The sequence below is a fragment of the Ochotona curzoniae genome, unplaced genomic scaffold (genome assembly GCF_017591425.1).
Source record: "Ochotona curzoniae isolate NIBS_2020 unplaced genomic scaffold, NIBS_Ocur_1.0 scaffold_4506, whole genome shotgun sequence".
In the NCBI taxonomy this organism is placed as follows: Eukaryota; Metazoa; Chordata; class Mammalia; order Lagomorpha; family Ochotonidae; genus Ochotona; species Ochotona curzoniae.
Window position 1 is genome coordinate 74,689,268 of NW_024467119.1, and position 14,682 is coordinate 74,703,949.

At 49.6% G+C, this 14,682-nt stretch overlaps 1 protein-coding gene across 3 annotated transcripts in view; it reads left to right on the forward strand.

Annotated features, from left to right (window-relative positions):
• The window catches only part of ARHGAP10 (Rho GTPase activating protein 10), a 322,621-nt gene that overhangs the window by 132,503 nt on the left and 175,436 nt on the right, over window positions 1-14,682 (forward strand). For all 3 annotated transcript variants that reach the window (XM_040967286.1, XM_040967288.1, XM_040967287.1), the window contains exons 7-8: window positions 1,044-1,148; window positions 10,797-10,926. In XM_040967286.1, coding sequence (XP_040823220.1) covers window positions 1,044-1,148; window positions 10,797-10,926 — 235 coding nt within the window. The remainder of the gene's footprint in view (window positions 1-1,043; window positions 1,149-10,796; window positions 10,927-14,682) is intronic.

The following is a 14,682-nucleotide window of genomic DNA, read 5'->3' on the forward strand; positions in this document are numbered from 1 at the left end:
AGGAGAAAAAGAAATCAGTTGATCTTCTGCCCCCTGGCTCACTTCTCAGAAGGCTGCGAGGCAGGTGTGGGCCTGGTCAGAGACGGAGAGCAATCTGCAGGTCTCCCGCAGGGGTGGTGCGTTAGAGGGAGCTGGATGGGCAGTGGAGCTGCCGGGGCTGGAGCTGGTGTTCTAAAGGGGTACCAGCGCTGCAGGCTGTGTCTTAACGCACTGAGCCGCAGTGCTGAGTCCTGGGACGATGATTTGGAATGTAGAGACTGCCGAGTATAACTTTGGAAGCAGTCTTCTAAGTTCCTGGATTTCTTTCTAAGCTATGTAGGAAGTGTTATTTTGTTTGATCTCTAATAACTTTAGTTATTTATTTTGAAATATTATTTTGAATTGGAATGTAAAGGATCCTTCAAGCTGCAGGTTTTCACCCCCCCCCCCCAAAAAAAAAAAGATCTGGAATGATGAATTCAGTTCAACTTTAATACAGACTTAGAATTAACTTCCATTTTAATGTAGATATTATTTTTCCTAAAAAGCCCTACTGAAGTATGGCTCACAAATTACATAGTTTGCCCTTTGTAGAGATGATTTTGAGAACCCACCGAGTAAACAAGGGCAGTTAATGAAAACAATCAGGATTCCTGGAGCAGCAATACAGTTGGAGCAGCAGAACTGACCTAAATGAAGCAATAAGAAAACTCAGACGTGCTCATCCCCTCGCTGCACAAGGTCGCAGGGCGAGGAGGTGTTCTTGCTCCCTGTTAGCGGCGAGGGGATGGCTCCAGGGACGGAACGCTCAGCTGGCAGTCGAGGTCCAGCGGAGCGCGAACCAGCACTGCAGTGTGTCGTGGTCAGGGTTCCTTGCAGAGGACCAACACACGTGTCGACATGGTCCCATGGCTCTGACTTAGGAACAGCAGCCTTGATTGTGAAGACCTGGACTGCTGGGAATGCCTGCAGCTTCAGTGGCGTGTCAGTCAGGGCAGGGCCATGCGGGGGGCGTGACCTGGTGACTCTGTGCTAATGTTTTCTTTTTTTCTTCTTGCTTTTAGATGCTGTCGTTTTTTCAGGGAATGTTTACTTTTTATCATCAGGGCCATGAGCTTGCCAAAGACTTCAATCACTACAAAATGGAACTGCAGATCAACATTCAGAACGTAAGAAAATGCAAGGCTTTTCGGTATAAAAGCAATATATTCGAAATGTGTATTCTACATTGATTTGGTGTGTAAAGATTAAGACCAGATCGAGCTCTTAGTACTGAGAAGGTGAGGGTTTGGTGCCACCTTCTGGCCAATCGTGGTGTGCCATGCCAATGCGGGAGCCTGAGGAAATGGCGCCACCTGGCGGCCGTTCCTGCACCAATGGGACCATTCCAAGAGGAGTTTTGTCTTCACTGGGTCAGCAGTGCGGGAGCCGGATCAAGAGTAAAGGCACTTGAGATTTAGGCATTTAAATAGTGAGAAATTTTCTGTTCACTCTGAATTTTCCTGCCAGGTAAGTTTGATGTGGCGGTGTTCCCAGTGGCTAACAGTGTTCCTTGTGGAAAACGGATACCTTCTCTGGGGTTTGGATAAGCAGCTTTAGGAGAGCTGGACTGGTGGAGCACAGCTGGCTCCTGCATGCGGCTTTGTCCCGGTGGGGAGGGGAGTGTCCCCCGTGGACGTGTGCAGCGTCCTTGGGGACCTGTCGGAAATCCACTGTGACAGGTGTGCCTGAGTCACACGTGTGCCCGGGGAGCACTGCGCTGTCAGCTGCCTGCACGTCATTGCCTGCAGGAGCCACAACTTGTGTGGGTTTGCTCCCATGTCAGTGGCCTTGGGAATAAAGCTTGCGCGTAGGTGCAGACTGCTGCTCGTCAGCTCTAAATTGTTCCAAAGGTAGAGGGATATTTCATCGAATCATGTCGTTTCTCACAGCACTTGCTGAGGGCCACAGAATGAAGTGCCGTAAAAACATTAAAGCCTTAGTTTTGTGTTTAAATCCTCCGCTGATTCTCGGAGTAGCTTGGGGGGGGGGGTGGATTCTCTTTCTGTGTCTGGCCCTTGCGAAGCATGTGGCTGCCTTGGGGAGAACCTGCAGGCAGGACAATGCATGAAAGTCCTGCAGGGGCTGGTGCTCCGCTGGGGCAGGTGGAGCCGGCGTCCGCAGGAGCTGGAGCCGGCGTCTGCAGGAGCTGGTGTGTGTCCGGCTCCTCATCTTCTGCTCTAGCGCCCATGGATGGCCTGGGAGAGGCCGTGGAAGATGACCTAAGGACTGGGGTCCTTCTCAGCCGTGTGGGAGACCCGATGGCGCGCCTGGCTCCTGCTGCTGGCCTGGCACAGTCCTGGCCATTATAGCCAGTTGGACAGAGCAGACCTGGTAGTTGAAGCTGATGTGTATCCCCCTCTGTATTTCTGTCAAGTAAATACATCTTTTAAACAAACACTTGAGGGCCCAGCGCAGTAACCTAGCAGCTAAAGTCCTTGTCTTAAACATGCCAGGATCTCGTATGGGTGCTGGTTCTAATCCTGGCCAGCCCCACTTCCCATCCTGCTTGTGGCCTGGGAAAGCAGTTGAGGAGGGTCCAAACTCTTGGGATCCTGCACCCGCATGGGAGACCCAGAAGAAGCTCCTGGCTCCTGGCTTCAGATATGCTCAGCTCCAGCCGTTGTGGCTGCTTAGGGAGTGAATCATTGCATGGAAGATCTTCCTCTATGTCTCTTCTAAGTATCTGGCTTTCCAATAAAAATAAAATAAATCTTAAACACTTAAACAGTTGGTATCAAATGAATTAAAATATAAATTTATTTTAGTGAAATAAATGTTTTTATTATTATTATTATTATTTTTTTATTGGAAAGGCGGATATACAGAGAGGAGAGACAGAGAGGAAGATCTTCCATTCGATGATTCACTCCCCAAGTGAGCGCAACGGCCAATGCTATGCTGATCTGAAGCCAGGAGCCTCTTCTGGGTCTCCGATGCGGGTGCAGGGTCCCAAATCTTTGGGCCGTCCTCGACTGCTTCCCCGGGCCACAGGCAGGGAGCTGGAAGGGAAGCGGGGCTGCCGGGATAGAACCTGCGTCCATATGGGATCCCGGGCATGCAAGGCGAGGACCTTAACCACTGCGCCACCACGCCGGGCCCCAAGTGAAATAAATGTTTTAAAATCTATGTAGTATAGGGGTTCATCAGAAAGCTCCTGAAAAATCTGTATCAGCAGAGTATATAAGCAAAAATATAAGGATTTCAGAATTGTTTTGTGCCGGAATAAGCTCAACTTTTAAAAAACGTTTGTTTATTTCAAAGGCGAGGTTCTGGGGTGTGGCAGAGTGAGCGAGCACTTCACACAGTGCTTGGTTCCTCAGATGAGTGCAGTGTGGGGGGAGGCCAGGTCACGGCCGGAGTGTGGGGCTCTGGGTCCCCCAGGAGGGTGGCGGGGCCAAGCCCCTGGGTTGTCTTTCACTGCCTTCCCCTGTGCACGGGCGGGGAGCTGGATCGGAGACGCAGGAGCTGGGACTGCAACCAGTGCTCAGATGGATGCCAGACTTCTGCTGTGTCACCGTTAACTTTTTTTTTTAAGATTTATTTATTTTTTATTACAAAGTCAGATATACAGAGAGGAGAGACAGAGAGGAAGATCTTCCATCTGATGATTCACTCCCCAAGTGAGCGCAATGGCCGATGCTATGCCGATCCAGAGCCAGGAGCCAGGAACTTCTTCCGGGTCTCCGATGCGGGTGCAGGGTCCCAAGGCTTTGGGCCGTCCTCGACTGCTTTCCCAGGCCACAAGCAGGATGGGGAGCTGGATGGGAAGTGGAGCTGCCGGGATTAGAACCGGCACCCATATGGGATCCTGGCGTGTTCAAGGCGAGGACTTTAGCTGCTAGGCCACGCCGCCAGGCCCCAAACTTAACTTTTAATTCCATTTTTCCTGCATAAACCTTTTGAAGTGTCCATGTGAAATGAAACCTTTGAGCTTCTTATGAAAACATGCCCAGAAGTGTCAAGGTAGAGACGGAGGACTTGGCGGGTCCCAGCAGTGGACCTGCACCCCGGCCCTGCACTGGGTCCCCCAGCTGGGCCTCCTGCTGCCTGGAGGCGGTGTGGCCCAGCTGCCTCCTGGGCCTGGACCGGGGTCGTTTGGAGAGAGCTGCAGGTGGGCGTGGCTGCTGCCCAGTCCCATGGCCAGCCTGCGGGCTGGCTGTCACTTGCAGTGTGTCGCACGGAGGCTGGACGGCGTCCATTTCCAGGACGGAAGTGGACAGACACTGGTTTGCTGTGGACGCTCTGCAACCTGAGGCGTCTCCTGCGGTTTCACCCCGCACCCCTCTGGGCTGGGGTGGGTCTTCCTGTTAGCCTGGTCTTCTCGCCCTCTTTGCCAACCCTTCCCCACTCTGGGGTCCTCTGTGCTGTCCTTTGAGCTTCTAGCGCCTTTGAAGCTCCCATCGTCCCGTCTTGGTCGTCTGAGGTGCCTTGGTTATGCTGTAATCGACTCATTTCTTGGTCTTTCATGTCATTCTTCAGTGATGTCAGCTTTTAGTGTAATGGGGAAAAATGCCGGCTGCACCGAGCTACCGATGTCTGGCGGGAAAAATAACTCCAGCTGTGTTTCTATGCTACGCGTGTTTATGTGTAGAGAGAAAGGCTCTCGGATATTCGAAGCAAGTCGTAAATGTTCAGCTTCCCTGCTCATTATGCTTGTTTCAGTTTCTCAGTATTTTATTATAGCCAAGGAATTAGCACAGCTCTTTTTTTCCCCTCCTAATCGGGAAGAAAGGTTGTTGAAAAGTGAAAGCAACCCCTTTTTACTCCCTCTGCTTGTAGCTTTGTGTTGTAAGGATGGCTGCACTTTTTTCGGTGGTTGGGCAGGTTCATTCTTCATCCATTTTCTATAATCCAGAGTAATGAATGGAACGCAGAGAAAGTGGCAGGATGGCTTTTAGAAAATAGTTTCCAGAATAATGAAAATTGTGTCAGAATTAAAGGGTATTTTAAAACACGTGCAGCTTTTGTGGTCCTTTCTCCCAGGAGAATTTAGGGAGAGAGACCCGGATTTTTCCCGGAAGGAAGTAGGATTTGAGGACATTCTGACAAGAGCCCTTAGGAGAATGGCTCAGAAGCATCTCAGAAGGAGACGACAAAATGTTTTTCTCTTTGCCGGGAAATAATCACTACAACTAATAAAATAATGAGACATGCCTGAATGGATTCTGTTGCTGGCTGGTAACTGCCTTACATGATCCAGATGGATTATCCTGTTTTCCTGCAGGGATTGTTCCAGGCTCGCTCAGGTGCGTCTTAGTCCCCTACGTCCAATCTCCCTGCCCTTCGATGTGTTGGTAGAATGAAAGTTTGCTCTTTTTTTTAATTAACACATTTTATTTTAAAATTGGTTAGTAATACCCCTGGAAATAACAACTTTTTTCACATTAGTAACATGTTATGAAAATAGTAGCAAGGAATCCTGCCATGTTTTCATAACTGTATTTGTTTGATGATAGCAAGTTATAGGATCTTCTTCCTCATGATAGCAGAATTTCTGGTTAAGTTTTTATAAACAAGTTCACCATCTGGCTTTGCCTTTTAATGATCTTGGGGCCTAAAAATGACCTCTTTTCAAATCTTATCAACTGTGAAAATGCTGATTTTATTTCAAATGTTAAATACCAACAGCCTGAATTTGCACTGCCTTGCTCGGTTCTCAGTGAGAAGCTCAGCGTTGTCTTGTCAGTGTTTTGTGGCAGTGGCTCCTGGGTCTGGTGGCCCAAAGATGACTCGGAGCAGAAGCGTGTCATGGAGTTCTGCCCTGGGAGTTTCATAGCTGCCGGGCGTCCTTTTCCCATCTACCCTGGCTTGCACTTTCTGCCTTGCTGCTCTGCTACGAATTGTTTGTCATTCCTTTCACGCACTTGCTGTAACACAGCTCAGTGCCGACGCTTTAATGATTATATTGGAACTTATTTCTGTATCACAAGAGAAGATTTCTTCTCTAATTCCCTGTTTTCATATCTTTTTGTATATGCTTATTTTTAAAAAGATTTATTTTTATTGGTAAGTCAGATACATAGGAAGATCTTCTGTCCACTGGTTCACTCCCCAAGTGGCCGCAGCGGCCAGAGCTGCACCAATCCGAAACCAGGAGTCAGGCGTTTCCGTCAGGTCTCACACGGGTGCAGGGTCCCAAGGCTTTGGGCCGTCCTCGACCGCTTTCCCAGGCTACAGGTAGGGAGATGGATGGGAAGTGGGGCTGCCGGGATTAGAACCAGCACCCAAATGGGATCCAGGCATGTGCAAGGTGAAGACTTTAGCCGCTAGGGCTGGGCCCTGTATAATACTTTTTTTCCTGTGTATAATTTTAACATGCATGTTTTTAAAAACACACTTCTGCCTTTTGAAGATCCTGATACTTAAAGCAATGTTCTAACTGAACTATTGTGCAACCACATATTGTCATTTTGGGCATCTCACTTAGATTTGCTGGACATCAATGTCATCAGCATCCAAAGTGATAAAGTGGGGACAGTAATATGTCTCCTGGATTGTTGGGAGAGAGCTTGCTTAAATAATACGTGTAAACTCTAATATCACGTCTCTTTAGCTATTCGCTGCTTTGCGAATAGCTTTAAAAAATGACCATCCCCAACTGAGGTCTCTATGATGAAATTAAAACACTTCTGTGTCTTTGAAGAGGCATTGTATTCTTACATCTGGATATGATAGTCTCCATTGCATCCCCTTAAATGGAAAGCCACAAAACAAAATCAACAACAGGAAGAAAAATAGAAATTTACAATGGCACATGTTGCTTAATTGCTGATGTGTCGCTGAAGAAATGAAAAAGGAATTCAAGAACCTTCTTGAAGAAATACTGTTTGACTTGTGAGTCAGTGAAGAATTTAATGAGAAGAAAAAAAAATGGAGGAAATGAAGACAAAACTTAAAAATCCACGTGTGTAGGTTCTGCTGATCGCTGCTGAGCTGTGTCTCCTTGGAGGTAGCAGAAAGATGGTTTTGTTTTTTGATCCAGTCTGTTACTCTGTTGATGAGTTTAACCTATTTACATTCTGGATTAGTATGAATAGGTGGTAATTTGGTCCTGTCATTTTAGCGATGGGTTATTCATTAATTGATTTTGTTTTCTGCTGTCATTTTCCTGGGATATTCTTCACAATTGCTATTCCTTTTCTCTGTGAAGAGAACATTTTAAAGTATCATTTGTAGGGCAGGTCTGGAAGAGGCATATTCTTTTTTTTTTTCTTATTGTATTTTTGACAATCTTTACATAGTTAATTAGGGTAAAAAGGTTCAAGGGTTATAGGAAAGTGGGTAAGACTATTATTTCCATATTGTTTCCTTCATGTATCTGAGATAAAGGGGAATATTGAGGAAGAAGCCCCACCCAGTTTCCCACCCACCCAAGGTCTCAGATGTGGGGCATGCTCTGAGATACTTGCTCAAGTGGTTTTGATAGTTCAACAGTTATGAATCGCTGCCAGTCTCGCCACTCCAAGCACAATGAGGTCATTGGAACAATCCACTGATTGACATTGTCCATAATAGAGTCTCCATTTGCCCTGTATTTCGCTGCCAACATATAGCTGAGGTGGTTGATTGACCTGTTCTGTCTTCTGTCTTTTCTTGGTTATGGTTCTGAGTCTGGCATTTCGATTGGGGAGATCTCCAAAGAAACTTTGTCTGGAGTGTTCCCAGACCAGATTCTTGTATGTAGTAGCAAGCACAGGGTCCCCCACAGTCTATCACCCCAATCAGCTGGTCGTTGCGATCACTGGGTTGGTTCTGTTTTCAGCCCCGACTTCCACTGGAACCAATGGGTGCTGCAGTCCAGCCTGGTTCTGCCTAGCACATAGTCAGCCCTCACATAAACTAGTGGGAGCTGCAGCCTAGTCAGACCGACCCACAATAACCTCCACCAGGCCCGCCCCCTACCCTGGTTTGTCAGTATGTGTAGCAGACCAGTCCAGTCTGTCCCACATCGCATTCGGCTCTCGTACATGTTGATGTGTACTGAAGCTTAGTTCCATCTAACCAGCTCAACTATCCAGCCTTCACGGATGTTGGGTGTCTGTCTAGCCACCCCAGCCCTGTCCTAGTTTTTGTGCCCTCTCGTGGGGGTGGTAACCCAAGACGGAGGAGCCCACTATTTCCCTCCCAGGTCGGTCTCTATCCCAGATTATGCACTTTCCAGGTGGTTCTGTGTTTAAACGTGACAGAATTAGCCCCCAGTGCCAGCCTTTGCCAGCTGATATTGCGGCTAAGCCCAGACAACCCTAACCCACTCTAATTTTGTTTACACCAGTAGGAATAATGAGCCCAGCCCGGCTTTTCCCTGATGTGGTCCACATGAGGCACACAGGTGTTGTAGCCCTCTTTAGTCTGGTCTGCCCCCATCCCAGCCCACGTTCTCCAGTGGGAGTATCTGTCCAGCAAGGGAAACCCCCTGAATTCCCCTGCCGGCTCTGCCCCCCCTCCCTTCCTGGTTCTCACGTGTGCTGGTTGGGTGATGCGGCCACACCCGGTACAGGTAACCTCACCTTGGCATTCCATAATATATACTAGTGTTTTTGTTATGACCAAACGTGGCTCGACCCACACTCTGTTCCGGTGCTCGGGTTTGCCAGTGGATGATGTGAACTGATTCAGCCTGGTTGCCCTTGACCCATGCCAGGTGTATGCCTGTGGGACACTTTCCATGGCCTATTCTGGGCTGTTACTTATCACGTTTCTTGCACTTACCTGCAAGATCTGTGTCCTGCCAGAGCAGTTGCCCAGGCTCCTCCATCAGAACCTCTCCCAATGCCAGGTTTCATTCTTACCAGGGGGTCCATAAGCCAGCCCTACTCAGTTCACCTCCTGTCCTAGCAGGAGCAGTGGCTTTTCCTGACTGGCCTTCAACCCAAGCTGGTTCTTGCTGTCGGATGTTTCAGCCCAGCCACGGGTTGTCCATACCCACATACGGCTCACACATGGCTAGCAGGAAATTGGAAGTGTGTGAGGGGAATTGGATTCACTGGCATGAGAATCCAGGGTTTTCCCACATGTAGGTGAGGAGTTGACAATGCATATTGTGCACGTGTGTTTATGTATTACTTTGGTGTTGCTGCACCTCTGTGTGTAAATGCCAGAAGTGTGTCTGTGTGTATGCTGTGCTGCCTCCAGTGGAAGGAAAAAGGGCTCGTAGGAGATGTCTGGCTCGCCTAGGACCGGGACAGGGAAAGCATTGGTGAAAGTGGGATGCTGCAGGAGCCGAGGGACTGTGTGCTAAGACAGGAGTTTGCTTAGAGAGGATCCTGTGGGTCAAATCTAGGATGATTGGAGCATTACGTAAGTCATGAGTGCTGGCTGAGGCTTGCTCTGTGCACCTGTGTCTGTGTATGTACCTAGACACACTGCAGGCAGGGAGCGGGGGAGACTGGGGGAGCACGAAAATAGTGAAACTACCAAGGAGGGACTTCAGATGAGCAAGGTCAGTGTAAAGATGGGGCAGGCGGGGCAGCCTGGGAGGGGGGAGGAAGGCAGGATCTGAGCCCTGCGTGGTGCAGCCTTGTGCGCCCTGACAGCCCAGAAGCAGCAGACTGTCAGAAGCAGCCCAGAAGCAGCCCTCAGTTTGTGTGTGGACATTTACAGCTGCGTTTTCCCGAGTCTTCATCCCCTAGCGGGGGAATGGACCTTGCTGTCATTTTGCTGCTCGTAGAAGCTTGGCTAACCCTTCTGGTAGCGGGGAGGGTCGTGGAGATGTTTCCCTGGTAATTTCCTGTGTGGGCTCCGCTACAGTCTGACATCAGCAGCTTTTCAGTATTAACACCGTTACCTTGGCGTGTGGAGGGGAGAAGTGTCCAGGACCTTGGGGCTGCTGACTCATCACGCTGCCCCCGTTACTGTCGGGCACACAGCGCTGTGGCAGAGGTGGGCAGGCTCAGCCGTCTGGGTTACAGGCTGTATTCCTTGTGAGATCAGAGACGTTCTTTTTTAGATGAGGCTTTCCCCGCTCCTTGATCTAGGTACACTGACACGCGTGTTCCTGAATATGCAGAGAAGAAAGTCCATTTCCGGGGCTGAGACGAGGGAGAATTCCTAGTACGCAAACGTCGACCCCAGTCACACTGCTTGGCAGCAGCCCCTTGCTTCCCGCCGCCTCCTCACAAAGCTAACCAGGCAGGGAATTTAACATTTTTTTTTTCTATTTATTTTATTTTTGTTTGAAAGGCATATTTACACAGAGAAAGGAGAAACAGAAAGAGATCCTCCATCTGCTGGTTTACTCCTCAGACGACCGCAGTGGTTGGTGCTGAGCCGATCTGAAGCCAAGAGCCAGGAGCTTCCCCTGGGTCTCCCATGTGGCTGCAGGGTCTCCAGGACCTGAGCCATCCTCCACTGCTTTCTTAGTCCATAATTGGAGAGTCAGGCCAGAAGTCGAGCAGCCGGGACTGGAACCAGAACCACGTGGGCTGCAGAGGCTGGCAGGTGGAGGACTAGCTTGTGGAGCCACTGGGCTGGCCCTGGCACTTTTTTCTTCCGCAAGAGTGACGGTGTGAGCCCTGATGGTGGGAATCTTTATATTAACTGGTGGAATTATTTGTGGTTAAAAAGCTTTAAAAAAGTGAAACTCCTCTGATGTTTTTCTGTATTCTCTATTATACTGTTTTTTTTTCATTTGCATATGAATTTCTACACACCGGAAGGAACTCAGTGTTTGGAGAAATTTACTGAAAAAAAGTTTTGAATTTAATTGTACTTATCCAGAAGCCTTAATATGTGACAAAACTTGATCGCAACTTGACTTTGATGTGTCTTTATTGCAGACCCGGAATCGATTTGAAGGCACACGATCGGAAGTGGAGGAGCTGATGAACAAAATCAGACAGAATCCCAAAGAGCACAAACGAGCCAGTCAGTTCACGGCAGAAGGCTACCTGTATGTGCAGGAGAAAAGTAAGCAGCGCAGACTGTGCCCGCGTGGGGGCTCGTACGTCCACGCCGCGCACACAGCTGCTCTTCTCTGTTTCTTAAAACATCACATCTCTCTGTGGTCAACAGTGATTGCGTCTAGGTAGGGAACGTGCAACGCCACGTTTCAGCACGTGCGTACACGGGGTACTGATCAAATCAGGGTGATGGACATTTCCCCTTGTTTGCCATTCCGTCGTGCCCGGAGCCTCAGAGCCAGCAAAGGTTGCTGAGAGGACTGGAGTGGTTGTGAGCCATGGTCATTCCACTGTGTAATGTGAGGAGCTTACTTCTTCTGTTTATGTTGGCTCCGTCCTCTCTGGTCCTTCCTTGCTTTCCCAGGGCTCTGGCAGTTCCTCTATTCGAATAGGTGGTGGTATTTGTCTTGCTGTGTGTGGCTTATTTAACGTGATGCCTTCCTGTCTTGCCCATTGTGCTGGTAGATGACACCACTTCATTCTGTTGTGTGGCCAAGTACTATTGGTCCCTTGTGTGTATTTGCTTCATGTTCTTTATTTGCGTGTTGATGGGCGCCATAACTGATCGCATACTTTGGCATTTGTGAACCCTGCTGAGGTGAACTTGGTGACACAGAACTCTGTCTTGCTCTCTTGGAGGATTTTAACTTTTCTGAAAGGCAGAGTCCGGGGAGAAACTGGGAAGGAGAGATCCTTTCATTCTTGGTCACTTCCCAAGTGGCTGTGATGGCTGAGGTTGGGGCAGGCTGAAGCAGGGAGCCATGAACTTCATCTGGAGCCCCCACATCGGTGAACGGGGCCTGAGTACGTGGGTCACCATTTGCTGCCTTCCTAAGAGTGTTAGCAGGGAGCTAGCTGAATTTATTATTCCTCCCCCTCCCCCACATGCTTGCTGTCATTTGTCCCCCCCCCCCCCCACTTCTTTCTGTAGTTGCTGTGATACCCTAGGAGGTGATTCTTCATGCTTTCCTTGCCCTCTGCTATTCTGGAACATGTGTTTTGTGTGAGGTGAACATGTTTCTGCTCTGGAGTGGGGCCCTGTGAGTGGAGGATGGGCTGTGATGCCCTGTTCTCTCTTTACTCTGCCCACGTTGTGTCCCCAGGAACCTGCTTGTCAGGGAGCAGTGGCAGAGTTCTCCTGAGGCTCCTGTGCCCTTGCTCCAGCCCCGGACAGCACCTACATCTGCATGTTCAAACCCTGGCCTTCCCCAACCCTGCAGCCTCTTCATGGGAGCCGTTGGGTCTGGGGGCTAGGGGCCCAGGCACATATCTGCTCATCCTTCAGGACAGTCTTGGCTTGTTCTTGCCAGAGACATGAGCAAGCTTGCAGAGGGCTGCCAGCAGCATCTAGAAAGGGGCCTTTGTTTAGTCGTGGTACGAGTGACAGTGCAAAGGAAGTCCTTGCTGAGAAGAAAACACGGGGCCCCAATCTCGTTCTGAGTTACAAGAGCTCTGCAAGTTGACTTCATCAGGCGTGGGACCTCCCTGGAACTCCGTAGAAATGGTGGGAAGGTGCAATGCCTTCCTTCCCATCTTCCTCCCGTCTTGCCTTCATAACTGTGCGTAGTGGGCTGTAATGTACACTCTTCATGCCGCTAGTTCATCGTGCTGGCGGCCTGGAACATCAAGCCAACCAGGTGGCTGCGGAGGATACCCAAGGCCCAGTTACGTGGTGTCAGTTCAGAATGGCAGTTGGTATTCTGTGCAACGGGCAGGGTGGCTCAGCTTTCCCGTTTGCTCTCAGCTTCATCTGCAGGCTCACTGTCTTCACTTGGCTTGGAGAACTGTCATTGAACATGCAGCACTCCGGGTTTCTTTCATGCTTTGTGTTTTTACTCCCATTTTTTTTCTTTAAATTGAATTTGAAAAAGCTAAATTAAAATCCAGGATAGAGTCATGAGAGTGTTGTCATTCTTTGCATCACATGCCCAGGTGAAAATCACAGGCAGCTTTAATTTTGACATTCATAATTTCAAAAATCATTTTTATTTCTTTGAAAGGCAGTGGCACTGGGAGAGACCGGGATTGCTCTGCCATCTGTTGACTCGCTTCCCAAGTGCAACAGCTAGGGTAGGGCTGGGCGGAAGCCAGAAGCAGCGAGTTCTGTGTGGCTCTTGCACGTGGGTGGCAGGGACTCATGTCCTTGTGCCATGACCTGTGTCTTCAAGGGTATGTGCTGACGGGAAGCTGGGATTGGAAGCACAGCTGGGACTTGAACCTGGGCATGCAGGTATCTCAAGTTGTTTCTTATCTTTTTTTTTTAATCCTTTAAATTTTAAATTTTAATTAGGGTGGGAATGATTGAGGGTTAGGGGAAAGTAGGTGTGATCATTGTCTCCAAATTTTCCATTTCATCTTCCTGTATCTGGGGAAAGGGGAAGCAAAGGGAGAAGCTATATCCAACCTTGCAACTGCTCCAGTACCCAGGGATGGGGAACGGCCTCCCAGCGTCAACCTATGGTCCCGATGTGGCACATGCTCTCATGGTTCTGCCCAAGAAGTTTCTGTAGTTCTGAAATGCTCTGAATCTTGCTGATCCAAGGGTGAGGGAGCCCTTCCAATGTGTATTGGCTGACACAGTCGACCTTAAAGTCTCTGTTTGCCCTGATTTTGCTATCATTGTTTGGCTAGGGTAGTTGTCCAGTGTGCTCTGTTCTCTTTCGTCTGCCATGGCACCAGATGTCCTCTGCATGCTCCAGTGGACTGCCATATCCTCCACGTGTACTGCTTCATCTCCTCCACTGAGGAGGACAAGCCCTTTGCAGGGTGGGCCTAAGGACCCAGGCCAGGTGAACTGGGTTCCGCTGGACTCCCCACCCCTGGGGCTTCCGGGACCCAGACCTGGACTACCACCCACCATGGTGGGCTCTCAAGCCATTTCTTAGCTGCTGCATTAAGTGCCTGGTTCTGCCCAGGCCAGGCCAGAGAACGGTACCCAGCGGCATACATACAAGGCCAGTTCACATCACTCACTGGTGAATCCAAGCACCAGAATGGAGTGTAGGTTGAATTGGGTGCTGGCTGGGCTGGGCTGGGCTATATCCCCCAGCATCCTGAGCTGGAGTTAGGAGTAGGCCAGGACAGGCCAGGCTACAGCAGCACCCACTGGCAAAAGCTGAGGGTGAGGCAGGCCATGCCAGACTGGGCTACAACACCCAACCAACACAAGAATGACCTGGGGTTGGAGGCAAAGCTGGTAGGGGGGTGAGGAGGGCTCCCCTGCTGGACCACCACTCCCACTGAAGAGTGTGAATTGGGATGGGGACAGACCAGACGTAGCAGAACTACAATATCTGTTGGCCTCGTATGAGCTGGACCAGATAAAAGCCAGGCTGGGTTGACTGGTCCTGCTGCTACAAGCTTAAGTCAGAATGGGTGTTGGTTGGTTGGGCTCTACTGCAGCATCAGCTGGCAGATGATAGCATGGGATACTAACTGTCAAGTCAAACTATAGACCCACCTGGAGAGTCCATGATCTGGGAGTGGGAGTGGGCTCAGTAGAGAAAAATGGGTACTTCCTTCTTGGATTGCCACTGTGTCTGGTGAGCATGAGAACCAGGACTGGGGCAGGCATGGCTAGACAGAGTGGCACCTGTCTGCAGGTGTGGGCTGGATAGTGGGGCTGGTTGGGTTGAACTAGGCTTCAATGCCCATTGGCATGTATATGAGGTGGATGTGAGACAGACTGGAACAGTCTGTGGAACATATTGGCAAGCATGGGAACCAGGGCAGGGGTGGTCCTGGTGAGGGTTACTGGGAGTTG